The 27,776-nt window shown below is 42.7% G+C and overlaps 2 protein-coding genes across 2 annotated transcripts in view; both read right to left on the bottom strand.

Annotated features, from left to right (window-relative positions):
* Window positions 1-1,435: 1,435 nt before the first annotated feature.
* On the bottom strand, window positions 1,436-22,740 carry capn7 (calpain 7). The gene is made up of 21 exons (XM_036539113.1): window positions 22,309-22,740; window positions 20,165-20,273; window positions 18,889-19,046; window positions 17,903-17,970; window positions 17,202-17,408; window positions 16,661-16,747; window positions 16,254-16,380; window positions 15,083-15,168; window positions 14,580-14,673; window positions 14,083-14,229; window positions 13,198-13,304; window positions 12,832-12,952; window positions 11,790-11,934; window positions 11,328-11,427; window positions 10,996-11,131; window positions 10,726-10,801; window positions 10,388-10,533; window positions 8,625-8,687; window positions 8,357-8,487; window positions 6,394-6,486; window positions 1,436-4,342 (listed from the first exon to the last, which is right to left on the bottom strand). Exons 1-21 carry the CDS (start codon window positions 22,408-22,410, stop codon window positions 4,198-4,200), a joined length of 2,448 nt encoding a protein of 815 aa, XP_036395006.1. The 5' UTR covers window positions 22,411-22,740; the 3' UTR covers window positions 1,436-4,197.
* A 3,398-nt stretch (window positions 22,741-26,138) lies between these two features.
* LOC118784859 (collagen alpha-1(VI) chain-like) overlaps window positions 26,139-27,776 on the bottom strand; it is a 28,869-nt gene continuing 27,231 nt past the window's right edge. Inside the window, exons 34-35 of the mRNA XM_036539309.1 lie at window positions 27,634-27,663; window positions 26,139-26,746 (exon numbers count right to left, since the gene is read on the bottom strand). Of these exons, the coding sequence (XP_036395202.1) occupies window positions 26,142-26,746; window positions 27,634-27,663 (635 nt within the window). The 3' untranslated portion in view covers window positions 26,139-26,141. The remainder of the gene's footprint in view (window positions 26,747-27,633; window positions 27,664-27,776) is intronic.

Below are 27,776 nucleotides of genomic sequence, written 5' to 3'. Positions count from 1 at the left end.
GCTGCAACCTTTCATTTATTTCAATGCATTATCAAAAGGACTGGCAGAAACACCACTGACTTTAGAGATACCAAAAGCAGCCTCCTGGCTAGGCTTTGTGGAGTCAGATGGGAGGGCGTGGACCTCACTGAGGAACAACAAACAGGCCCTATTGGACTCCAGCGTGAGTGGGAGATACGGCTCTTTTCATTAGAATGAACAGATTTCCCTCATCTTCATTCAGAACTGATGAAACGACAGATAAAGTTTCACACATGCCATAAAAACTACAGTGAAAATAAATTCAGGCATTTGGATGAAAGAGGAGGCAGCTGTATATTTGTTACACTTTTAAATAGTTATGAATAATGTGTGAAAGGGTGTCTCCGTTAGTGTTTTTTTTTTTTTTTTTTGAGACGTGCATAGCTTAGGAGCAAGGGAGACACGACCAGCATAAAACGGAAGAATAAAAACTCTGACAGACCGATTTCAAATTCTCCACACTTGCAAAATGCCTTTTCTCTTTGTTGGTTTATTAATTCATCCCTACCACAATACCCTGTTTGCTTGATGCTAATAATTCACACTCATTGGTGCCCACATTTTCAAATTTAACCATCTAAAAAAAGACATAAAATAGGACAAATACATTCAAATTTCCCCAGTTGTCAAAAAAAAAGATTGCAAAGAGCCATCTTGTAAACACAAGTATACATTTTGACACCAATGCAGTGCAATCTCAAACCTGACTGAAGTGAAACTAAAATTACATGCATTAAAGAACATGAGGCAAAACATTCATTTTTCACAGGACCTTGCTTTTTAATCTTTGTTTTCTTAAAAAAAAAAAAAAAACAGGAAAATCTGATGGCAACTACTTGTTAACGCGTATTGCAAAGAAGCCTGCTTGGAAACAAAGTTGAAAGGTTACGATTGGCTGTGTGGTTTTATAGGGTAAAGGATGCCCTTTGGGCAATCTCTGTGAGTTCACTGCTGACCAGGTGGAATGTGAAGTGTCACTGGGTTTGCGATTAACCACAGCAAGAGGGTGTTCAGTTCACTGCACTAGAACAAGAATCATCAGACTCTCCGAGTGAAGAGAAGTGTTGAGGTTGTGGTACTTACTCGTCCGCTTGTATGCGTGCACTGCACTTGCTTTTTTTCCAGACTTCACACTCACATGACCAAACTCTTTTTATCATCCATATTACTAGCCATTCATTTCACTGCATGTTTTCCATTCCAATGTTATGTTTGTAAGCACATATAGGATTTAAATCCTCAACCTAAAACTTGCAAATGGTACACTCCAAATTGATTAAATAACTAAAATATGACAAAAAATGTACACATTGGATAGTTTTTTCCTGCTTAAAATGTAAAAAATGTTATATTGTACTTCAATATTAACATAATTAATTCATTAACATCATTAAGCATAGTTATACTGCTCCCATTAATACATTTTATTCAAGAAAAAATGATCCAATACATACATTTTCTTTGTTACACTTTCCCCCCCTTTGTGCTACTCAGTTTTGGAATTGTGAATTGTATACAGTTGTAGGCTCATGTCACCACAACAGCCACTACATTCTTGCAGGAACTATTAGGTGAGACAAATGCAAACCTCTGACACGCTTGCATGTAACTACCGGCAATGTCTGGCACTGCTGGCCGCACAACACACTCGAGCAGAGCGGGAACTCATTGGAGCGTAAGTGCGACTCTGTTGACATCATCCAGTTGACAGTAGGAGCCTGATAAAAAGGAGCGAGTCTACGAATGGTGAGATGAGCAGCCCCCGCTGACATACTCCCTGTCCTTGGCTGAATAAAGTGATTTTGTTTTGCCACTGTCGGCTCCCAGTCATTGTTAGCTGATGCCATGTTTGGGATCAAACCCAGGCTGTTGAGCTCAGCTTGCATTCAGGGCAAAAGGCATTAACCTCTGAGCAATCTGAAAGCTCTACAGTTTCTTGCTCTTGATCAATTAGAGGGATGAATAAAAGTCCCAGCTGCTGCTGTGATACAGTGAGAATAAACATGCTGTTTGGGTCTGGGCTCTTCCACTGGAGGCGTTGCGGCCATTAAGAGAGCGACGTGATCAATGAAGTAGGTCACACGAGCCCTTTAACTTCACTGATCGAAGCAGCTCTGTAATTCTCAAGGTTCTCACTGGGGCCTGTACACTGTTGAACAGGTCACCCAGGTCTGACCTTCTGTATTGAGTCTGAATTCCCCTGGCCAGTGGAAGATCCATGCCTGTGCAGAACAGCCGGTTCGTTCCCTGCTTCCTCCCTGCGAGTCTCCACCCAACAACAGCGCATTAATCTCTGATGCTGCAAATGCCCTGCGGACTGGAGCACAAAGCCGTCAGCTGTCTTCACTACGGACTCAAGTCCCACCCACCCATCTGGCCAGGACCAATCAGGGTCAGGCTCTGGTCCATGTGGGCTTCCTGCATCCCTGTCAAACAGGCAGAAGGATGCCAATCTGTGGACTGAGCGGTGGCTTCATTTAGAAATCCCCCACCATAAAAACGTTTTGCTTTTTCTGGTGCTTACAGAAGCTGTTTTTACTTCATCCTGTGACTTTCATTACGGCTGTAACGTCCTGCTGATTCCAGCCATTCTCTAGCAGCCAAACTAGGGCAAGTCAACACAGCAGAAACAATGACCGATTTGGCTTTCCAAGGGCTGCTGTTGCGTTAAGTGTCCCAATATAGTGTATTATCCATTTTAAAAAATGTGTCCTTTTAAATAGTGGAGTCCTGATTTAAAAATTCACTTTTCCTTCTAGCACAGCGTTAAACATAATACATTTTTAGTGAAAGCTGATCCACCTTCAGATTGCTATGCACTATACAACTGCAGAAGCAAAACAGCCATGCTGCATTCTGCTTAAATACACCCACCTTTCACATTCCCACGAAGTCTCGTCTCAGAATGGAAGAAACCCAGTACAATAAATTAAAATTGGATCCTAATCGGAAAGTGACATTTGATGTTTTATGAAATGGGTAAAGCTGCCCTTAGAAAAGATGGAAGCCCACAAGGAGAAATAATAAGAGGAAAAGGGCCCTGGGGAAAACAGTGCACCGCTGCAAGTCTAATGCAGAGCTCGGCAGTACCGTATATTAATCTGTTTATCTATAGATGTTTATCTGATTGAGAGCAGTCAGTCCCTTAAGTGGATAACAAATACTTTTTTTTGGAGCATCTGTGCACAACTATCAGAAAATAAATCATTTCTAACCTTCCCTTATGAACATATTCATGCATCAATACACTTCGCGTCAGAGAATTCTGTGTCAAGGACTCGCATCATTTGTTGCGAGGTTTATGAACTAAACAATTAAAAAAAAGATGTAGGACCTCAAGCAACTGAGTGCCTACAGTGAAAGAGAAGAGACCCGTACATTTGTTTCACCCTTTTGGCAAGAGTCGGTCCACAGATCCCACAATGCCTCAGTAAGCGGGCTGAGTCTGCAGACTGCACTGCGGTAATGAGCTAACATGCATCAGAAGTCATACCAACCGCTTCTGCAGAACGTTAAAGTGACTCAGAAAGCCCTTTGAAAAGCAGGCCACGCTGAAGTATAACATGTACTTATCATTCTGTATCTGAGAAATAACATGTACTTATATTTATACATCTGAGGAGAAAAAAAAAATCTTCAAGTGCATCAATTAAGCCGCTGAGCAAAGAGGACATCATCTTAAAAAAAAAAAAAACACACAGGACTCCCTGTGCTTGTTTCAGTCTCCTGAGAAAAGTTAGCAATGGCAGTTTTGAATGCTTGCCTAGGCATTGCTTCATTTATTACCGTGGAAACGATTTACCTTGGGACTGCGGTGGCTGTCGGTAAGGTCAAGATTCACATACTGCAGACTAATCATGAATAGGTGTGAGTACATCATCTGCTGTTTGGCTGTGGATGAGGCCAGAGAACATGATTGACAAGCTGGTGTACCCAGGGGAATCTAACGGTGAACGGTGATGAAACTACACCATATTTGGCAGGGGTAACCTCTCACCCAAGAGTCCCTTTGATAGATTTATTGTTTTTGGTTTAAGAACATGTCCACAGCTCTATCCCATGAGGTACCAAGAGCGCCACCTACAGTCCACTCATCCATTAGATTTGACTTTGGGGGGGTGTCAAGCACCACCTCACCGTGGTGAAGCAGGGGATCCTCGGTCTGTGGGGCATCCCTCACTGGAGCTGGGACACCCGGAGGGGCATGGCGCTGCTGAAATCCAGGAAGAAAGGGCCCTCCTGCTTGGGCAGGAAGGTGGTGGGGATGACATTGTAGATGCCAGCAGGGACGTGGTCAGCCTCCATGTAGCAGAAACCACACCTGTGCCAGACAGCAAGGAAGACCAGCTCACTCAATTATGAAAATTACTATTGCAATTGTACCCACAAGGCTTACTTGGTGACGCTGTTCTTTCTAAAACTTCAGTGTCTGCTCCTTGACGACTATAGAATAATTACACTAATAACACTTAAAGTAACCTTTGAGTTCAACACCAATATATGAATAGATAAGCAGATTAAATACCTTGTAAGTTATTCCAAGGCCCCAGATGTGTCTTCTAAATAGGTTTGTGTAGCACTTTGTAGCCCTGATGCCACTTAATTTCATCAGTATATTACTGTGCACTGATTTAAGTTTTAGGTGACTGCCACATTTTTTCATATTATTACCGCTTATCCCAAGCAGTAAAGTGCAAGCAACATTCTACATCCACTGGCTGGGAACTGCAGCCAGACACTCATAAAACATGTGTGATATATTATTGTGGTCAATATCCACAGTGCAAAGAACTTTTTGAACACATCAAATGTTTATTTTTAAATGTCCTGCTGTGGGGAACAACACCAGTGTGTTCAATCCAAGAATCAATCCCATGATCCTGCTTATCTAATACCCATACCACTTCACCACCCTGTTAGCTGGGCGCCATGGTTTCCAGAAAGGATAGTCATGTGAGATGGCAAAATGGTAGCTGCTTCAAATGTAAAGGCCAATATGGTTCCCTTATGCAGGAAAAAATAATGAGAAAGTGTAAGATCAAAATGCACATTCTGCTTAACAAAAACAACCAAAGACAAAACCGGATGTTGCCCTTCTGTGGAAGGCGTAACAGCACTGTATCTGAATAATGTTTTCAAAGTAGGACATTTCCTTTGCAATTTACACCCATTTCTCAAGGGGAACTATTCTGGGGTAATCACATGTCCAGTTTACATATCACACAGCTAATTGTTATCCGTTTGTTTGCATGACATTTAGCAGAATGGAGATTTACATGACAGAAAAAATGGACATAGAAATTTGGTAATTACTTTCCAACGTCTAAACAAAAATGACACCTTATCCCAGCATTGGAAAAGGAAATGATTATGATCACGTAGACTCTTTTCTGCCAGTACAAAGTTCCCATTCTCCGAGTCACGTCTATGGTGTCTGTGTATATTACTGTATCTGTGTACATTGATCCCATCAGAGCTGACATTTTAAGAATGTGATTGCGTAATTCCAATGATAAACATAAAAATAAAATATTTATGTAAGTTTCATTAGGCAATGCTGGTCACAAGAGCAGCTTGTTAGTCTTCTATGGCATTCTGCATACAACATTTTTGATTAAAAGGTACTGAATCAGAGCAGGCAACCCCTTGGGCATCTAAAGGTCCTAGGGTCCTGAGGGTCAGGTTCATTATACTCCTAATGAGGAAAGGCAGGCAGGCATGGACAAGCTAAGACTTAAACATTCTGCTAATGATCTTATTACTCTGCTAACTGATTTGAGGTTTTTTCATTAGGAGGAACCTTTAAAAGGTCAGAGGATACCTGAGAACCAGAGACAGGAAGAAGATCTTTGCCCCACCCTAAAATGTATAATTAATGTCATTGAATAATAAATGAAAGCAAAACGCGTGAAATAGTATTTCTAATTAGTGTGATTTTTCTTTGTCTAAGACCACTCAACATTTTGGTTCAATATGATATTTATTTAATTAAGCTTGTCACGACACATCCTGTCTTGTGAGACTAGCGTGAAATAGTGATAATCAGCCATGAATGACAAACAACCTTCTGAATAAACAGATTTTATATCCACCAAGTGACCTCAGAATAGGACCTTGGTAATGTCCATCAGAATTTTATTTTTCATACCATTCACCAGAGGTTGGATACATTAACCAATGACTCACCAAATATACCAGTGGTCTGTGTGTGCCTGACCCCTGCTGTATTTGAGCTGCCAGGTTGGACTGAATCCCTGACCAACAAGTTTCCATGTTCTCACCATGATGCTGGCAGACAGAGAACTTGGGACTGGGGCACAACTGTCTCCCCCCACCTCCCCTGCTATTTGACCTCTCCTGTGAGAGATTTACCGGTAATCTCCACTGCTCTTCTTCTGGAAGCCAGCAGGTCCTGGGTCCCCCATGGTGGACACCGTCAGGACCTCAAACCCCACGCTGTATTGCCTGAGGGAAATCAAACACATCATCATCAACACACAATACTGTCAACAAACACATGATTGGCCTCTAAGCAACCCTAAAACACATAGCACAGCTAAAGAACCAGCACTACCATCATCATCATTATCGACACACACATCATCACACCACAGTTCCATTACTGTGAACACAAAAATGTACATAATCAAAGAATCTACAACACAGACATATATGTCAACATAATCATCACTACCAGCACGTCTGTTCACTGTCTGCAACATAAGCACATACCAATCAACAACAGGACACTTTACATGCATATTCACTGGAACAAACATTCACTTTAATCCATACAAACATCCATGCCAAGAACACAAACACAATTAATACCCCCACACAACAAAGCATCTAGCAATGATGTACAATGACAAAAGCAAATGACCTCCTACTGTTAAACAACGTAAGAACACAAGTAAATAATGAATGAGAAGCAGACAACAGTAAAAAACCGTGCTTCCTGCTGCCTAACCAGGGCTTTCTTCTGATAGATCCCTGCCTGTGTGTGGGTAGGCCGCACTGAGGGAAGCGTGGGCATGCACCACAGTAATTACAACCCAGGAAACGAGGGAGGGATTCTGGTCAGAGCCGCTGACTCACTCATCAGCAACTATTTTTCTGTTTAATAAAAGCAGAGAAGCTCTTCCCACCAGACAGGTGGAGTGAAAATGGAAATGGAGATTAGTCGTCAGTGACAAGACCCTGAATAAAGTCATTTCCACCTCAAACTCAGCCAAACTGCTGCCATGACTTGCAGTTGCTGGTGAAGGAACCAGAACTTCGATTACAGCTGGAATGTTCTGTAAAAGTAGTAACTGTATGACACTGAGGAGCAGAACAGCTAAATGGCATCAATTGTGTATTCGCACTAGATGAAGTATTTTGATCCAGGGTAACTAGGAACACAACCCATCATGCAAAAATGCTGCCTACTTGCACAACAATGTGAGCAAAGGTAATTCTGATGCCTGATGTTAGTTGTGGTAAAAAGGCATTGATTGATCTGAAAATTCCAGATGAAATCTACTGCGAGACTATTTACTTCAGCTGGACAGTGAAAAATACAAGCAATGTGTAGGAGTTGAGTAATGCTGTCACCCTCTGCGTCTCAGAGGCATCTATGGAGGAGAATCTGGCCAGCTCCACCAGGCTCCAACTCAAGAGACAGATAAACGACCAATTACGTCATCTGCTGCCCCCTTTCCAACATCCACCCCTGTTCACAGCAACAGCACCCTCTAGAGGACCCGATAGACACAGCTGTCAAGATGCCAATTGTATCTGATTGTAGGCACCTACCACACTACACCACCTTAGGTGTTAAGTCTGGATATGATTACAACGTGCATATGCTGAAATACTGTGCTAAACTCACAATAGCTATTAAAAAATCTTATGTGAATGCACTAAACTAAAGGTTCAACTCCCTTTCCTTGTTCAATTTTACATTGAGGACAATATACAATGCGCAATATATCGATACAGCTGTCCTGCGCATCCAATTCCCAAAGGATGACTGGAAATCAGGCTGAACCAATCCCCCACCTCGCTCACTCTCTGAAGTGCACTCGGGTCGCATGAGTTCTGGCTGCGAGAAGGTCAGAGGACGCCCCCGCACTCAGAGATGCCGTGTGTGTGCGGGGATCAAAGGGCCTCTGTCCCCCTCAGCATCTATGTCGCGCCACCTAATCGATCAATAACAGGCAGCTGGAGGAGAGAAGCTGCCATATGGATGGGAGTGCGCAGACTGCAGAGAGGGAGCAGAAGCAGCTTTTCAAGGTTACTTGGGGGGTGGTGGCCCTCTGGTGGTGTGTGGTGGCACTGCGCCTTGCCTTACCTGGAGCCTCTCAGCTCAATCAGCAGAGGCCCTGTCTTCTCCAGGTTGAACTGGTAGATGGGGTTGTTTTTGTAGGAGTCTTTGTAGTTCCCACAGCCCCCGGCACTGGCACCCTTCCACTGCCCATTTATCTATATGGAGACAGGCAGCTTCAGCTTTTTTTTTTTTTTAATGACATAAAAGTTCCTTGTTTTATGGCACTAATCAAATGTTGTGGATTATTACATAAACGAAAAACACACATTTCTAAGAATACACTTAGACCTACCCTCTTGGTATGGGTGAAGGGTGTTGGGATCTTCGAGAAAGTAAACTTACATCCAGAATATACCTGTTGAAAATGAAATTCATTTTATTTAAGTATGCAAAACAGCCAGCACCCCTACAAGTTTTGGTTGAGTCGTGAGCATCTGAAACCAAGACTGAGCCTGGAGACACTGCACTCAGTCCTGATCTAACACTGCAAACTTTAACTCTCACATTAGATGGTAATACTCTGTAAAGATGTTGGATTCTGCCAGAATGGGAATTACAAGCCCGCCTTCCAGCAGCGCTTGTAAAAGGCCTTTGGGTCTCCTTCTCTGCAAATGTGGGTAATGATGCTTTTTCTGAGGCACTCTAGAAAACAGCAGGGCCACCACAACTCTTCAGCTTCAGGGAAGATTAGATTATTATTTATGAATGAATTGAGAGATTCCCCCTCTTTCACACACACACACACACACACGTTTATAAGCATGCACTCAAATTCACATGCTCTCACTCGCAAATGTAGTCACACGCTCATACTCACTCTCTGTTGGTTACAATTGACTAACACTTGCGTTTTGTAGGCAAGAGGGCTTCACACACAAGACATTCACATTCTCTAGTGTGTCTAGTATGGCAGCAAATCCTGCTAGTTGTATGCATAATCTTGTTTTCTAGGCCCAATGCAAACTTTGAAGAAACTTAGCAGAGCACAAAGAATAATGTACAAGCTTTGGTGGAAAACATCGTCCCTGCTGTTTCATGTTCCCTTTTTTTATTATGCAGCAAAATAACATTTTTCTTCTTGTTTGAAAATGTGTAAAATTCATTTTCATAACAATGCATCTTCTCCATCTCATTACCTGCAGGGGAATGACAGCCTGGTATTCTCTCTCCATCTCTGTGCCTCTCCCTCCTGCAGACTCTCTCTCCTGCACATTTCACTCCCTCACCGTCTCCCTCCCGCACTCTCTCTCCTTCTCTTCACTCCCCCAATCTCCTTTTCACTCCTCTCCTCCCTCCATCCCCCTATCTCTCCTTCCAGTGAGACAGCATTCTCTGTGCTGGAGACTATGCTAATTACTGCACCATGGGTCTCTCCATCTAGCAGTCATATTTATCCTATGTCTGGCTCCCGTTCTCTCTCTCTCACACTATACATTCCATCACGCACACACTCACACATGCTCAACATTCAACCACACACTTTTAATCAGACACTAAATACTAGGGGTGGGGAAAAAAATCGATTCATGATATATCGCGATTTTTTATAGCACGATACTAAATATCGATACTTCTTCCCAGAATCGATACTTTCTGTGATGTCATATGCGTAATAGTGGCGCTGCACTGCTGTATTGCTTTCACTGACAAATGTGAGCCAAGAGTGGCCGAGAATTCCACCAGGCCTATAGAGGGTGCTTCTAAACACTTCGGCTGCTGAATACTGTGACACAAATAAAAATAGTGCCAGAAAAATCGCAATAATCAATACTATCGAATCGCATTACTTGTAGAATCACAATATATTGGAATCGCAATACGAATCGAAACGGCACCAAAGTATCGTGATAATATCATATTGTGACAAAAGCATATCGTTCCAGCCCTACTAAATACACTCAACAACGGACTGAATACACTCAGCCACACAAACATATCGTGATTCACATACACACTCTTTCAATTAAACACACTCAATACACTCATACACATAAGTGAACACACTCACACACACACAAACACACATAAAAGCTGACGGGGAAGGGTGGCCCTCACCCTCAGCGTGTAGTTGATGGTGTTCTGTTTCTCATACTGGGACACCACCAGGGTGAAGGTGTGGGTACCAGCGCTGGTCAGCTTCATTTTGGTCAGGTAATGTGGGCTGTTAATCCGAATCCCATCGATGTAGGGTGGAGGATCAGCTGTGAGGCGCACATACACACACAAAAACACACACACACACAAACACACACACACGCACAAACACATATAAACACACATGCAAACACACAGGGTTTAGACACCAAACACACTGTAGGTAAATTAAGAATCTGGAATTTTAACTGATGGAGTTTATGCTACATGCATCATCTGTGTATCTCAGGGTTACTCACTGGGATAGTAGACTTTCTTCCCATCCGTCTTGTACACAACTAAGGTGATGAACTCCCGGTTTTGAGCAAAGTCATCCTTTACAATGAATGCAGAAAATGTTTAGATATATTAGTGATTTACTGTGTGACAAACTCATACAATAACCCTAGAAGTAACTGTGGCTGGGAGCAAATATAACTGGCAGTAGGCAGGGCAGGACTTTGTCACTGAGTGGATGTAGTCAGTACTGTACTGTGAATGTCAGTGATTGGCAGAAGTCAATACTGTACCTTGTCAGTGATGTGTCTGGTAAGCAGCACCCAGACTGCAGCGCCCCCTTGTGGACACTGCACTTCTAGCTTGTACTGAGGGTTATTGGCCAGACTGTAAGCATCCTTCACAGGGCCCTGCTTCGCATCCCAGCTGCTGCAGTGCACAACAAGAGCAGAGGCCGCATTTAATCTTGCGTGCACATTAATGACCAAGACCCACTAAGGGCTTCAGTATAAAATACTGGTGCATCTCTGGTGAATGTAATCCACACATACATGCCAGTTCTATTGATCTCTTTTACCTGGGAGGGCGAAACACACTAGAATGACGTCATAAGCCTGTGACAAACCTGTGGATGCAGGAGGATTCCTTGAACAGGGCAGGGCTCCAGCTCAGGTAGATGACATCATAATACTGGCACAAGTCCTCCCAGGTAATCCAGAACACACCTGGAACACAGAGCCAATCACAGCCTGGGTGTTAGGTCATGTGATTCCAAATACCCTTTACACACTCAACCAATCAGACAACACACATGTTCAACACATATACATGCAAATGAATCCAAAACATGCAAACCAAAACCCACATACACACACATGCAAACCCACACGCACAGTTAGACAAGACACATATACACACACACACTTACAAACAGGAGGCCATTCTTCAAGGGCACTGCCATCATTCACCAGCCACTGCCTGTATGCCAGTGAGCTCTCTCTCCATTTCCTTGAGGAACGCAAGCTGTGCTCAGCTGTGATGTGGTCTGTCTCTCAGAATACTCAGAGAGCTTATGGCGCCGTCTTACCGTTGTCAAACTTCTGCGCAGTTTTGGGGTCAAAGTTGAGGTACTTGAGCAGCTCTGGGGTCCAGCTCTTCTCGTCTCGCTCGCTGAAGCGGCCCTTCCACCTCAGGTGGCTCCAAGGGTTCTTCAGCTGGAGGAAGCGCTTCCCCTGCAGCCAAACCAAGCAGAGTGGTGAGCCGCAACAGACGCCACAGAGAGTCTGACCAGAGGGACTTTAATTAAGGGTATTAAATGAAGGCTCAGGAGACACGTTTTCAGACAGTCCCAATGCATGTACCAAAATCAGACTGCTCTAGGTGAGTATTTCATGTACCTGCACTCCCCTGTCAGCTCTTTCCAGCGTCCCTCCTCCCCTCTATCCCTAGCTTTCCACAATCCCTCCTGTCCATCTCTCCCCAAACCCTCCGCCTCATACCCACTTCTCTTTTCTGAACTCTACAGGATGATGTATACTATTCCAGTAAGTGACATCTCTTAAAAAAACTCCAGCCCCTTGCCTGGAAATTTCTTTTTGTTGGACTTATAAATGGCCAGACTGCTGGAGATAAATGCTAGCAGCTCATTCTGTATCAGGACTCAGTATCAGGATTTCCCCACACAAGGCCCTTCTCAATGACACCTCATCTGTTTGAAAGACTGTGCTAAAATCCTGGAGCTCAGACACATTCCTGTAAGAGGAGGCGGTGTGCACAGGCTCTGCTCAGTGCATTAACGTGTGAGAGAGAGAGAGAGAGAGAGAGAGAGAGAGAGAGAGAGAGAGAGAGAGAGAGAGAGAGAGAGAGAACACGAGAGAGAGAGAGAACACGAGAGAGACAGAGCGAGCAATAACAACTTAGCATGTGCAGTCACACCTGACATTCATTACTCGTACTGTTTATAGAGCATTTAGAGGAGGGAGAATGGGAGGCATAGAAAGCAATGCAGAGACTGAAAAAGAGGCCAATTGAGAGAGAGATACTGAAAGAGACAAACAGGCATTTTGGTTAAGGCTATATCATGTCATAACTAAGGGGTAGAAGACTGTGTGCCATGCACATCCCCTCACCTTGTACTCCCTGATGTCCAGAACAGCGTAGGCGTGAGTAGGCACCAGGCCCCACTTCTCGCCCTCCTCCTCTGTCATCACCCCTGTTGCTGTGGTGATAAGGACATGGCCTTTGTGAAACCTGAGGTGTAGAGACAGCACTCTGGTCAGTTAACAGCTTTCAGAGACATACTCACATAGCACTTTAAATGTGGAATACATTGTGATTTGTAATTTCTGAAGTGGGGAAATGATATTACAGGTTAAAAAGTCTCGCGTAATTCATTGTAGTAATGCGTTTTCAGCTGGTTGTTGTATGTGGTGGGTTCCTTTGGGAGGAGTGTTTTGTGTTTTTGGTACAGTTCTGTGGCTGGGACAGCGCCGTACCTCTGGTAGAGCATGCGGAAGGTGTCGTCCTTGCTGAAGGTCTGATTGTCTGAGTGCATGGCAATGCGCTCTGGGATCCAGCCAGTGAGTGCGTGTAGATCAATGTTCTATCGAGCCGGAGAAAGACGCCAGATTAATCCCAGTCACTCCACCACTCCTGGGGTTGCATAGCTACCTTCTGAGGGTTTCAGATCTGCCATTCAAACACTAATTGACTAATTGACCTGGATCAAAATGACTGTAATTCCAATTCTGTAACCTGAGACCTGCAGTAGAACTAAAACCTGTGGCTATTTAACTTGGCTATTTAAAGTATCAGTCTCACCGACACAGAGCCATTTCTCAAAAAGTGACCTCCTGTGAGTCTAGTCACAACTGAGCTTTATGAAATTCTTTTCTTTTTATTTTCATCAGGTTTTAAGGGTTCATGCCAGTGGTACACCTCCTTACTAACACTCTATGAGTGAATAAACAGAACTAAGACACCACTTCATAACTAAATTCAAAATAAGCATTGTGGTGCTCTATATCAGCCACACATTTTTATATGGCACATTGGGCTCTTCACTACAAGAGTTGATTACTTTTAACTATCATTTAACATATATATATTTAACACTTATACCTACTCAGATCTTGAAACACGTTTTTGAAAAAAAATTCAAGAAAAATTCTTTGGTTGTACCAAGCCTGAACATAAAAGGGATCAATACGTATGATTTACAAATCATTACTGTCCACACAAGAAATCTCCCTAGATTCTGCTTCCTCAAACAAACACTAAGGTGTAAAACCACACAAAGATTAACTGGAGACATATCTAGTTTCCACTCTTCATCCACTCCATGCCCACTCAGAGGAAGGGGAAGCAAGAGGAACACTCACCGAGTTGGAGCCGGGGAAATCGTACCCCCCCATGACCTTCATGTAAGCCTTCTCAATGAGCGAGACCCACAGCTCATTGCGGTTGCTGGAGTATGAGCACAACAGCTCTCCGTTGTGGTCCACAGGTAAGTAATCATCAATGATCACCTGATGGCAGAGAAATTTGAGCTTGTGTCATTTGCCCAGCACATAGAAGCCACAACTCTAGTCCTGGATGATCACTGTATCAACATGCAGGTGCAGATGAGACCCAGTGAATGTGTTTGATTTGAACTTGGTTGGCAATGACTGATAAATGCGGTGAACATCTAGCCAAACGCATTCCCCCGGTTTCATGTCTCTCAGGGCAGTTCTAACCCAGTTCTAGTAGACATTCTCATGCTTGATTCTTAAGCAAGATCACCAGACCTAGAACAGCAACAAGAAATATGGATGGGCACAAACAGTGGAATTAAAGGAAACTCCCATAATGCTCTGCAGTCAGATGGCTCCTGTACCTTCCTGGGGACACCGTTGATGTGCAGTTTGACCATGTATTTCCCACAGGGGTTGTACTCCGGCTCACCTTTCCTGTTCTGGGGGTAGATGATGCTGAAAGGACAGAGTCACAAAGATGCAGTGTGTCAGACACCCTCCCCTGGATTAGCCCTGAAAAATCCAGTTTTCTCCAGGTATAAAACAGGTACCCCACCAGCCTTTTTATTCAAATAATTGTCATTCAACACCAACACTGTGTAAATAAATGTTGATGATGGTAGAAATATGAAAAAGAAAATAAGAACTAATACTAAGTGTTGAATTTGCAAAAAAAGATCTAACCAAATCCTGGCAGGCCCAATTGAATTACATGTCACTCTGATGTGTCTCTGAGGTGTCCATTGAGCTAATAAATAATAAATTAATGTCAGAAAAGAGTTCCAGAGATGTATGGATGCTCCCGATGACTTTTAATGTTGGTCTCCTCTAATTGGCGTTAGATGAGGGGATGAAGGATGTTTACCTTGTGATTAATTTCTTGTTGTACCGTCTCTCGTATGCTGCACTGATGGCTAAAGAAGCCACGAAGGAGCAGTCTGACACAACGGTCTGGTTAAAAAAAAACAACAAAGGACAAAAACATTCTATGATCAACAGACTGCTGAAAACTAAAGTCAATGTCAAAAAATTGAAGGCTTATTTTCTTTCACAGGGACAGAAATCATTTCTATTCTATCAATAATCTATAATGCATCTCTCTGATAAATTCTATATATAATAGGAGTGAATTTCTCTTTAGCATTTCCAGTTCAGCTGTGTGTGGACACACACCTGACCAGTACCAACCCAATCCCTGCCCACATAAGGAATTCAGCTGCTCAAAGCTCCACCTAGTGGCTGTTTTCAGACATGCAAATTTCCAACTGTCCCTCCCTACCTGCATTGTCTAGGGGAAAGTGATTCATGACTCAGCTTTACAACACTGCAGCAACTGTTTGTGTAGCACAGACACACACCCTGCCTCCTCTCCCTCCCTTCTATCCTCTCTGTCTCTCGGTGAATCAAAACTGCTCCCTCTCTCCAAAAATCGGAGAAATGACTTCACAACTCAAATCAAATTTTTCACAATTAACAGATATTACTTCATTCTGAAAGACAAAAATGAAAAAGACCAGTTTTAGTCTGACTATTTAGTAATATTATTTTGTGTGCTACAATTAGCCTGTTAGCGTTTGAATAATTCAATTTAGTTATTCTAACAGCCCCATAAACTACACAGTAACAGTGGCATGATTATGAGCAAATATGTCCTAAATTTTAGTGCCAAATAAGTATATATAGTGTTATCATAAAATTATACTTTTAATCTTAGCCATGACACCTGTTCTTGCCATTTCGTTGCATTTCCAAGGTAGATTACGTCAAAGGTCAGGAAGTGGGAGAAGTCAGGTTTCAGCAATGATTCCCAAGTTCCAACTTGTATTTACAACTTCATTGCTGATGTGAATGTTTTTTTCAAGTAGGGAATTTGCATTTAACATTACTCTGATTTGACATGAATGCAGCATAAACCGCTCTGCTCCTTAGCTGGCATCAGTCCCACCCCTTCCACTTCCCAGGTCATTATTTCTTCTTCTTTTTGGGATTGTTACCCTTTTTTCACCCAAATTTTGTACTTGCTGTGTATACCTCACCTGTTTGATGCTGAAGCTGGACACAGTGTAGATCATAGTTGGGTTGTTGCAGATATCATCAGGTCGAACCCAGCGGGAGAAAATGGCTTTCTGCTTAGGAGACAGGGCCAGCTTGCCACACTTGTCTCTGGGAAAACCAGCAAGAGGAACCAGATAACCAAAATCATCAACAGTTCCAACAATATGAAATTCTGCACTTCAGAATCAAATAGTGAAATGCTGCTGGACAATGCAAGAAGCCACTGTCTCATCTTTACAACATGATGTGAAGTAATTTTATCTATTATGAGTGCCACACTATAATGGAAGTAATGGTCAGAATGTGTCAAACCAATCCATAACTCTGTAAATAAAGCCTGTGGAGTTTAATTCCTACCAGCCACAGTGAGAAAACAGACCGAGCTTACGAGAATGGAACTGGGAAGGCAAAACGCTCCTTGAGGTCCACACTCATGAAGGGCACATATTCTATCCCGTTGATCTTGGAAGTGCTCCTGCAAAATTAAAAATAAGAGGAAAATACGTTTATTCTGAACACTCCAAAAGAATAAACGCATATTTTAAAGCGAACCGAAAGTATGGGAAATATTAAACAGAAGTCTGAAATAGTTATTCTGGCTGAGTAGTAGACACTATACATAAAACTACCAAAAAGACAATCTGCTCTAGAGGAGGGAGAACCTGATTCTCTGTCTTTGCTTTACCGTTTTACTTTTTATCTGCAAAAAAGTGTCACACTTAACAAATGTTTTTGTCCGTGGAGTCAACTGTTCAAACTTGCAATTTTTTATGTATTCATTTCTCAAACCATTTTTTATGCTGATTCATCACTCAGACAGATTCATACCAGGTTCCACATGAACTCTACAAGTCAAAATACTAGAAAGCTGGACGATGACACACCCATTACCATCCTGCCATCCATATAGGCAAGAGTGTTCCAGTCACCTGAGCACTTCGATCTCCTCGGCTGTGTAGCGCTGGCCCTGTGGCTCGCTGGACTGGACAGGCCTCACGGGCTGCGGCCGGTCCTGCAGGGAGAAGTCCGGGCCCAGGGGCAGATACTGCCTCACCTGGTTACTGGGCTTGGGTCCGGAGGGGCCTGGCTTGTCCCGTGGGGCGCCTTTGGACATGGAGTCCTTCAGCGCCTCCGCTCTAAGACAAGAGGTCAGAGGTCAAACAAAGGCATTTATTTGCACGAGAGACACCATGTAAATAATTTCTAACTATTATTATAATGATGTAATAATTACATAATGATTCAAGATTAGCTTAAAGGCCTGTTGCAATTATGTATCATTTCATTATTTCATTATATTAATCATATATCATCACACTTAATATATATGCGAAATATTTATTTTCTCACACAACACAGAAATAATTCAGAACAGTGAAGAATGAGTCACGTAGAAACACGTCTATTACATCAAATAAAACTTTCTGCATGTGTGTTTTTGCTGGAAAGTAGTGCACAGGTAGTGTCCGCTAGTTTCCATGGAGGTACTGTGAGAATGATCTTTCTCCGTAGCTGTGGAAGCAGAAGTGAGGACGTCCACAGCACAGGGCCATAAACGCTCACTGTTTAGCCCTCACTATGGTGTCTGCTGAGAACCATAACAGGCAAAGGCCAGAGAGACGCGGTGTACCGGTCGAGAGCCTGGCGCGCCAGCTGCTTCAGCTTCCCCTGCAGGCCTTGGTCTGACGTCTCATTGGACTGCAAGAGAAACAGGAGTGAGTACGTCAGGTTTTGGTGACAGAACGGCTAATCTCCTATTACTGTGGCAGTAAACCCGTCGATCTAGGGGAATGCAGGCCACAGCAGTAGGGGGGCTCGGTCACAGAAGAGACCCCCCCCCCCCCGGATTGAGTATCACAGAGAGGGTCAGGGCCAGGCGGTGGCCCCTGAATGTGGCCTTGCTGACTTCAGGAACGAATGCAAACAGATCCCGCGCCTGGACCTGGACCCTGTCTGGAACCAGGACACACATAACAACTGTACTTTAAGTCTTGCCGGTCACTTTCAAGACCATACAAGGTTAAGGTGAACATTATCTTGAAACCAGCAATAATAAGCAACCAAAGTGAGACTTTACCTGCACCTGCATAGTACAACACAACCTTAGGAACATAACCATGCTTGTAATAAATTGCCTTATGCTTTACAGTTAGGAGAAATTTTTAATATTTTTCATAACAGTAGAACTGTGAAGCACCAAATTATTATATAAATTATTAAATAAGAATAATTATTATATAATTATTAAATTATTATGAAGATTTGATAATCTGCTGTCAGAAGCAACAATGATGACACAATGAAGTCTGATGTTGTAATTAGAAAACAAGCACCATATACTGTAGGCCTATACTATTATTCCAAGACACTCTTCAAATGTCAACCTTCTCAGTTGAGAAAATGACCTTTGGACATATGATGCCTGTAGTATACAGTGCATACATGCGCTGCAATCCACACTGGAGTCCACGCTACAATCTGTACAGTGCCCAGACAACAGTGCTCTCCTATCACCTACCCTGGCATAGCCATTCAGGTGATGCATATTGTCCAAGTGCTAATCAGCAGTGCCACACTTAAAATCTGTAGGCCCCCAGAATGAGTCTTCTCACTCACTGCCTGTATGCACAGCTCCACCGCTTGCGTGTAAAGCTCAATGGCCTCGTCGCTGTTGCCCTTCTCATCCTCCTCGAAGGCCTGGGTCACCAGGAAATAGGCCCGCTCCAGGTCCAGCTGGTGCTTGGATTTGAGGGGGTCGCTGCTCTGTGCCTGCACTGGACCCAAAAACCCAATGACAAGGATGACAACCAGTTAGTCCCCAATACTACAACTGCAGACTATAGACAGAACATCCAGAAAGAGTGATCTGAGGCAACCACGAACACTGCCACCAATGGTTACTGGATTAAGTGGACCAGAGCACCTCACCAGTGTCTCTGACGAAAAAAAGGAGAGATGTGGCAGAGCTCTCAACGTATAAAAACACGTATAATTACGGGCATGTCTATTTTAGAGAGCACTACTTTTTCATCTGTATAAAAACTGTCTCCATCCATTAGCAAAATGATTGTGATCCTTATGATTAATATGACCATAATTATTTATCTGCTAGACAGACACCCTTACTCATGTTAACATACATTTTATATTTTATCTTATATTTATACTTATAGAGCTGGAAATTTACTGAAGCATCTCACATTACGTACATGGAAACTTTACAGTCCCACCCATGGCTGCACCAGCAAAGCTTTTTGTTCCAGCACTGCTGTACCAGATGAGCACATGGGCATAATGTTACATGGTCTGAAAGTGAAACCTGGCCACACAGTAAATTCCAGTGCTCTGTGGAAACTCCAGGCACTTGTCGGCCCTGCGCTTTGGGAATGCAGCACTACTGCTTCCACTCTTACTGCTTCCACTCTTAGACGTACTCAAACTGAAAGCCAAACAACTTAGATCCGGCCCAGGAACACTGTACAGACGTCACCGATTGGTTGGGCGTATTCTTGTGTGGAAAAGTGCGTATGAGCCATCTGTGTAAAATCATCAATGTGGCAAAAGCCCAAAGGCAGGAGCTTATAACTTAAATGGAAAAAAATATTCAAAAATAGACTGGATGACTAAATACAACTTAGCCCAGATTCTAACCTAATACTGCATCCTGGCTTCCCACCCATGTGCAAACAGTGTATTGCTTTTGTGTGAAAAATGGAGGCCGCCCATGAAGTCATGGAACAAATGACTACAGACGTGGAGAACAGCTCAGTTATGCCACAGACTCCTGTCCTACTGGATCTTTTCAGACTCAGAGAGGATTTCTATGTTAGCAATGGTTCAAAGCCCCAATGTTAAACACACATTAGGCTACACCAGGAAGTACTAGACTGACCTGCGTTGTGCAGAGCCTCAACCCGGTCCAGATACTCGTTGACTTTGTCCTGGAGGTTCTCCAGCTTGGACCCAGCCATTCCCGCGTATATCAGCGCCTGGGCCGCCTCCTGCGGAAGGAAACACGGTAGATATTATGTCATCCAGGATGATGTTTTCCCAGAAACTAGACTGCAGCACTCCACCCTACCTCCCATTTTTCCATGGCACCGACATCACCATTTAATTTCCCTTCTTTTCCTGAATGTACGTATTAAGAGTTTAACTTACTGATCAACACCCACTTTCACAGACACTTTTCATTGAACAGATAATATACACTCCAGAGTTAAACAACCTTTTCACAAGTCAGATTTAAAAGATTGTTCTTCCTTTAACATTCTATCGATAATTCTATCAATAATAACCCTACAGGACACATGCATAATCTTTGCATTGCCCAACCAAAAGCCAGCAACTGACACCCAAAAACCCTCCTAAAGTTAGAAAAACTCTTAACTAAGAACAAAATATGCTATAAAACAGAGCCCTACCAGGAAGAGAATACATGTCTCTTGTCCCCATGGGCTGTGAAACAAGTGGTTCAGAAGCAAACTGTAAATCCAAAGGCAGCAGCTGGAAATCTGGCATCTTGGAAAACTGTCATCTTCAGGCCACAAAGTGTGAAAAAGAACCATTCAAAAGTTGCACGTGTGAATATTGCAGTCATGGCGGGGTTGCAAAGAAGAGGCCTCTTTTGAAGGAAGCCGCAAAAAGCGGCAACATAAACTTTCCGAATACAGTACATCTGAATAATAAAATATTTAATTGTTAAATGAAACGAAAATTGAGCTTCTGGACGTTCTCATCAATTTTATATTTAGCAGATGATGTTTATGTTCATAAACAATCCATGTCCACCGTGAAATATGACAGGGTTGATTATGTATTTGAGGTAGTTTTGCATCTAGAGCCCTTGATAAGATGTAGCTCCAGCTGGAATGAAAATGGATATTCCAGCATGACCCCATGTAGTCATTCAAACATATGTCGAAATGATTATCTAAGCATAATATAAATATTCTCAATTTATCACCTCAATCTCTCAACCTCAATCCAGTCAAAGAAATCTCAAGATTACCAGAGTACCAACTAGCAGATATGAATGACCTAGAGCAACTCTGTCAGCAGGAATGATCCAGTATCAACACTACAGGAACTGCCTTGCTAGTGCAATCCCTGCAAGATGATTTTAAAAAGACTATTTACAAGTGTATGAATAAATGTGTCCTTTGTGTTTTCTCGAATAAAACACAAAAGTCGAAAAATACGACTTCGCTCTGTGTGTAAATACTATTAAAATTAAAGTATAAAATTTAAAAATAGAGCCGAAAATATAATTTTCTTTTATTTCATGTTTACGATCATACTTGGGGGTATATGTATATATACAGAGCACTGTAAGTCTAAATTGTCTTATACTGTACGTGGCTCCATGAACAATACATTCAGTACAACTGTGATGAAAAAGAGTATTCCGCAGTGCACATGATAGAATCGTGTGCATTTAGTCACAACCTCTTCCACTTGAAACTTGCGCCGCTTGACATCCGACGCCGCCGTGTTATTACATGGTTTTAATCTAAAAGGGAGCTCTGGATCTGTCAGCTTTCTCCAATATCTACAGCTCGCTTGTAAAGCTGATAAAAACAAACTGACATCTTTGTTGAATAAGGAAAGAAGTATGGGTATGTTTCGGACTTAAATTCAAGCTGATGGGCTAAGCAGGGGCTGACAACGCCTAAATTCAACTACTGTTATCACTTTGAGTTTTCTCTGGGAATTTCCCATAAATTGTTTGGTAAGTAGACTGTCTAGCTGCATTTTCCCTAAATAGATATTGAGTTCGACATCCCGTTTCAACCGTGCCGTCCATAACTGTACTTAAACTACTTTGAACAACAGTTTAAGTAGCTAGTGAATTCCCACCAAACATTCTCACCGAACCACTTTGGATACCGATTAGGAACGTTAGTAAACATAAAATTCCGATCATTGACAAATGACAGAAACCAGCCAGCGTCTCGAGTATTTAGCTGGCTTCAAGATAGTATATGAACACATTAAAAATGTTATCCAGTTAGCTAATTACGAACAAAATCTTACCTTGTAATAAAACACTGCTTCATTATATTTTCCCTTTTGGTCATTTAAGACAGCCGATTTCGCGAATTTTATGGCATCCTGTTCCAGCGCCGCACAATCCATGTTTACACTCTCCTTATTTTTCTGTAATATTTATTCACGATAGTAACGAACACGGTTAGTGTTTGGCCCAATCATTCATGCCATTTCAGTCAGTCTACACAGGCGACTCCTCCATTCTGAATCCGAAATCTTCCATCTCGTCGACGATGACAAGACCATAAGGTTGGTCATAAATCACGTAATTAGTTTACATATATGAGAGAAAAAATAACAGGGTCTGCTCGGGTAAATATATGATGAGGATGTATTAAATGTTGAATATCAGTCATCTACGCCTCAGATTACCCATATTTTCCCTCTTGGAAACCGAAACTTTAATCACAACATTCTCCGTCGGTGTGCTTCCGGGTTCAGGCAGAGGCGGAGTTTAGGGGTACAGTACAGCAGTAGGTGCGCTGCTTTCGTACTTCCTTATGGTAGCTGCCGCTGGTAATACGAGGCGCTGCGTGGTGCTTAATCCAGCCTTTACATTTCGCACAGTTCTGACATGCTAGGGTTGCGTGTGTAATGCAGGAAACAGATTCCGTCTGTTCCCGAAACTATAATAGAGAGAATCTGTAGCCATTGCTAATGAATTGTCTGGAATCAGTGTAGCATACTTCAGCTGTCTTTTTTTTTTTTTTTTTTTTTGCTAAAACTGCTTCGCCACCTCGACGTCTCCAGTCTCAACGGAGAACGACAGCCTGAGGTGAAATCGCAGTTTACCCTTTGTTTTGTTTGTCTGTAAGTACAGCCGTTCACAATCTCAGTGATAAATGAGAATAAGGATGCATATGGAAAATCTTATGGTCCTAGTATTTCCTAATGCAGCTGTGTGAAATACTGTCTCACTAGAGGGAACTAGAGGATTGCAATATGTACAATTCTGGTCCGGTCCTTAGTGAAAGATTTTCTATTATTCCAATATTAAAGTAAGTTCTCCAACCTTTCTTCAGTCATATCTTGCTGCTTTTCATGCTTTGACTTGACTGGACACATAATGATCATTATGTCCACTTTATCAGATGCGCTGTGTAAGTCACTCTCTGTAAGAGTGTCTGCCAGGTGATAATACTGTAATGTAATATAATGTACACAAATATTTTTTGCTGCATTTTTTTAATAAACATTTTTACTCATAGGGTATGCTTTATAATAGGTGTTATAGTCTGAAATGATACTGCATGACAGTTGTATGTAGCACAGTGCTGTGTTTGCAACGTTCTCTATGATTGGGAAAGTAAAATACATATACCGTAAAACTTCCAATAAAAGCCGAGTCTCCAATAAACGCAGGCCTCTTATAATCGCCGGTATGCGCGACCCTTTCAGTGAAAGCGTCACTCAAATTAACACCGGGGAAAATTATATTTATTTTTCGTGACTATAAAACGAAAGAGCAGTGTAAGTGCTTACAGTAGTCCTATTTATTTTTTGTGGCTAAAAAATGAAATAATACTGGTTTTGAAAATTTAGTCCTATTGGTTTTCCAGGCTATGAAAAGGAACACACATGGGTTAAAATAACAAAACAAAACAATGTTTAGTTTATTCACTGTTTGTTTAGGCTGTTCACTTTTCCTAACTAGAGTATTTTTCATCTCCTGAAAATAAACAGCTTTAGTCTCAACATGGCTACAAAAAGAAAATATGACATCAAGTTTAAGCTTGAAGTAATTAAATATGCAGCACAGAATTCAGGAGAAGCGGCAGCACGGCATTTTGGAGTTGATCCGAGAAGAATTCGAGAATGGAAACAGCAAAAAGAGCTTCTTCTGTCTTCAGACCAAAAGAGAGCTAGGCTTGATGGTGGAGGGAGAAAGAAATTAAGTGAGGAGATGGAGGCCAAGCTGGTTGAGTGGATCTTGAGTACACGGGCAAACCAACTGCGTGTGTCGAGGAAAATGATCCGACTGAAAGCTAAAGAAATATACATGTCTATTAATGGAGCTGACAGATTTGCAGCTAGTCGTGGATGGCTTGACAAATTTTTGTGTCGCAATGGATTTGCTGTGCGGAGGCACACCACTGTGGCCCAGAAAGATGCCAGGCACTTCGTAGAGAAACTCGTTTCTTATGTGGACTTTGTGAACAAGACAGTGGCTAATGAAAAAATTTCGGAGGAAAACATCATAGCCATGGATGAGATGGCCGTTTGGTTCGATATGGCCGGACCAACAACTGCGGATAAGCGAGGCGTACGGAGTGTCCCTCTAAAAACTACTGGCCATGAGAAAAGTCACCTAACTGTGGTTTTGGCTGCAAAAGCAGATGGAACGAAGCTGAAGCCCTACATTGTGTTTCGAGGGGCTGTTAGAGATGTTAAAGCAATGCAGGACATCAATGGAGTCATTGTAAACTCATCTTCAAATGGATGGATGAACGACAGCCTTACCGCAGATTGGCTACAGAGAGTCGTGGGGAAATTCAGCTTCAGTCCCCGTCTTTTGGTATGGGACTCTTACCGATGCCATATCAGTGCTGCCACCACAGCGGAACTCAGAAGTGGCTACAAAATGACCATGGCAGTCATCCCTCGTGGGTGCACAAAGTACATCCAGGCCCCCGATGTTGTATGGAATAAACCATTCAAAGCAAGCCTCCACAAATCATACGACAACTGGATGGCAGGTAACAGAGACAAAGAGTACACGGCTGGGGGAAACCTGCGAGCCCCTGCTCGCCGTCTGTTTGTGGACTGGGTAGTCAAAGCTTGGGCTAAGCTGGATGTGGAGCTGGTGAAAAAGTCTTTCAAGGTTTGTGCCCTGACTGTTGCTGCTGATGGAACCGAGGACCACCTCATCCACTGCTTCAAGGAGGGAGAACCCTGCGCATCTGGGAGAGCGCTACTCATGCAAGCTAGGCAGCAAAATGGAATTGCAACGGTGATGAGCCAGTGCGATGAAGATGAGGAAGAGCTTGCCAATAATGAACTGGTGGTGTATGATGATGGTGATGATGGGCACGAGGAGGAGACAGTAGGCTAGTGTTTACCGGTGGGCAGGCCTGTTCCTTGTATTGGCCTTGTTTCACATGTTTGAGCTACTGTGGATGTTCAACATTATTATTACCTTTATCACTAACTTTAGTTATTGTTACCTTAACTCGTGAGGGCCTCAAGTTTAGGTAAGACTAGGCAACGTTTGTGTAGCACTGCCTTCGGTTGCGCTGCCTATCGAGGTTTCATCACAGCAGAGAATACAGTAGGCTAATTTTAACATTACGGCATAGCATTGGCAGCTGAAATGTTAAATGGAATTTGGTTTTTGTAAATTAAATCGTTTTGCAAGCATAATTTTAGCCAGTGTGTTTCCTATGTCTTTTGTTGGGGATGCTTTAGGCCTATTTCTTAATGAGTTTGCAGCACAAACAAATCATTTTTTACATTAGGCTAAATGAGGTTGTTGTAGTGAATTCAGCTTTATTTTAGATGGTAGGAAGATTACGGTAGAATAGCAACAGCCATATGTTGTGTTTCATACAAAAGGTTCCCCCCCCACACTGAAGGTCTTGTGCTTTCCTGGCTTAAAAACAGACAATCAGCAGTATTGCTCACCATGGCACATTGAACATCGACAGAGCAACAGCACCAGCAAACAGAAAAGCACCGTACATAGGCTGGAACAAGCTGACCATGAGAGAACAAAAAAAATTACCCTGAAGAATTAATATTAATTGTGATGAAAAAATAAAATCACTGTTCCTGCAAGTGCTCTACTGTGCAGTGTTCTACTGTGTGGTACATGAAGTGCCTCAGACCTTTGACAGCTTTCTGGTGAGGCTCTGCATAACCACTGTTCTGGCCAGATCATCGTAGTGTGCCACCCTGTGGACAAGTCTGTCCACCACGGTGTAGTTGAAGTTGCTGGCTTGCCCAGTCACCAGCTGGCACACCCCCGTCTCATCGAAACTGTCACCCACAGTGAACGCTAGCAGCGCCATTTTCTGCCCCAGCGCTGCAGCCGCTGCCCGGGGGATCTGGCCCCGGGAGGCAGCTTTGGAACGCCCATCTGTGAAAACGACCACCCTCCTGCGGACACCAGCACGTCCATCCCACTGAACGCCGCTGGCCAGGAAGTCCAGGGCCGCCGGCAGGTCGGTGGCCCCATCCATGTAGCTAACGCCCTGGAGACGAGCCTGCAAGTCGCTTGCCCTGCTGGTGAAGGAAAGCTCCACCTGCTGCTGTCTGGAGTCACTGTACTGCAACACAGAAACACGAGGCACCCTGGCCTGGCTGTGGGAGAGCAGCCTGGCTGCCACATTTTCCACGAAGTCTCTGGTCTTAATGAAGTTTGCCTTGCCCACACTGGAGGACCCGTCCAGCATAAAGACGATATCTGTGGGCTCCGCAAATGTAGCTGATAGAAACAAACACAACAAGGGTAACATGACAAACACACTGAATTAATGCAGTGTTTCAAAGAGACCAAGAGCAGCTCACACATTCTGATTAACACACAAAGGCTGGATTGAAAAATGAAACTTTCTTTTACTTGCTCACTTATCATAACTATACCACACAACTGTAAGCTATTAACAGCTTTTCTCATTAATTAGTACATTAGTAGCTGTTTTTTTTTTTACAAAGACCAACAGAAAAAAGGAAAACCTAAGTTCCTTGATTAGTGGGTGCACTGAAGTACATTCAATCTACTGATTCAGAGAAGGTTATATTGAGGGCTCTGAAAAATCTTTTTCTGTAGAACCAGCTCTGTTAATCATTGCCATCATCAGCATTGAACTAAGCAGACCAAGTTGAAAATAAAAAAAGAAAATAATCCTCTCAAGGGCACTGATTGGAAACAAATAAATGAATCATCCAAAGTGAGCCAGGACATGAGCTAACAGTTCTGGATGAGTGTAAATAATAAACACTCCTTTTCTTCAGATGATTTTCATTACTTTTTGTACACTGTGACTAAACTGACTATGAGACTGAATAAATTATCCCATGCTTTTCAGATTTGCATTAATTCAGTGGAAAACAGACAGGGATACAAACCAACAAAGAGGCACAGATAAGAGGCAGATTGAGAGAGCATGTAATTGCAGTGCAAAACCTGAATATGTTTCTTTTATAGAAGAAATTCATTTCACACCTTTACTGAAGGTCTCACTGCGCTCTGTATACTTTAAATGGGCTCCTCTTATACTCCAAAATCAGATGCACTGTGAGGAAAGCGGTTCTCCAGCATGGAAACATTGGTAAATATTACTGGCAGGATTACACGAAGAAGAGACTCACCATGACAGGAATAATCAGGACACTTCTTATCTGAAAACAGAGAGCCAATGAATGAGTTAGGAGAAAATAGGGAGCTGTACACATACACTAAGCTCTTTCATACAGTGACTGAAGGTTGCCTTCATGGACAGCTCATATAGCTT

The sequence above is a fragment of the Megalops cyprinoides genome, chromosome 10 (assembly GCF_013368585.1).
Source record: "Megalops cyprinoides isolate fMegCyp1 chromosome 10, fMegCyp1.pri, whole genome shotgun sequence".
NCBI lineage: Eukaryota > Metazoa > Chordata > Actinopteri > Elopiformes > Megalopidae > Megalops > Megalops cyprinoides.
The sequence above is the reverse complement of the archived record's forward strand: the minus strand, read 5'-3'. Positions and strand labels throughout refer to the sequence as shown.

What these genes read in the sequence shown, in the direction of transcription:
- capn7 (XM_036539113.1), bottom strand. Translation starts at nt 22,410, where the DNA reads ATGGATTGTGCGGCGCTGGAACAGGATGCCATAAAATTCGCGAAATCG. An exon ending in TGAGGCTCTGCACAACGCAG is followed by an intron (nt 19,047 to 20,164) that starts GTCAGTCTAGTA and finishes TTTTGGGTCCAG; the next exon opens with TGCAGGCACAGAGCAGCGAC. An exon ending in TGCGCAGAAGTTTGACAACG is followed by an intron (nt 11,428 to 11,789) that starts GTAAGACGGCGC and finishes TCTGTGTTCCAG; the next exon opens with GTGTGTTCTGGATTACCTGG.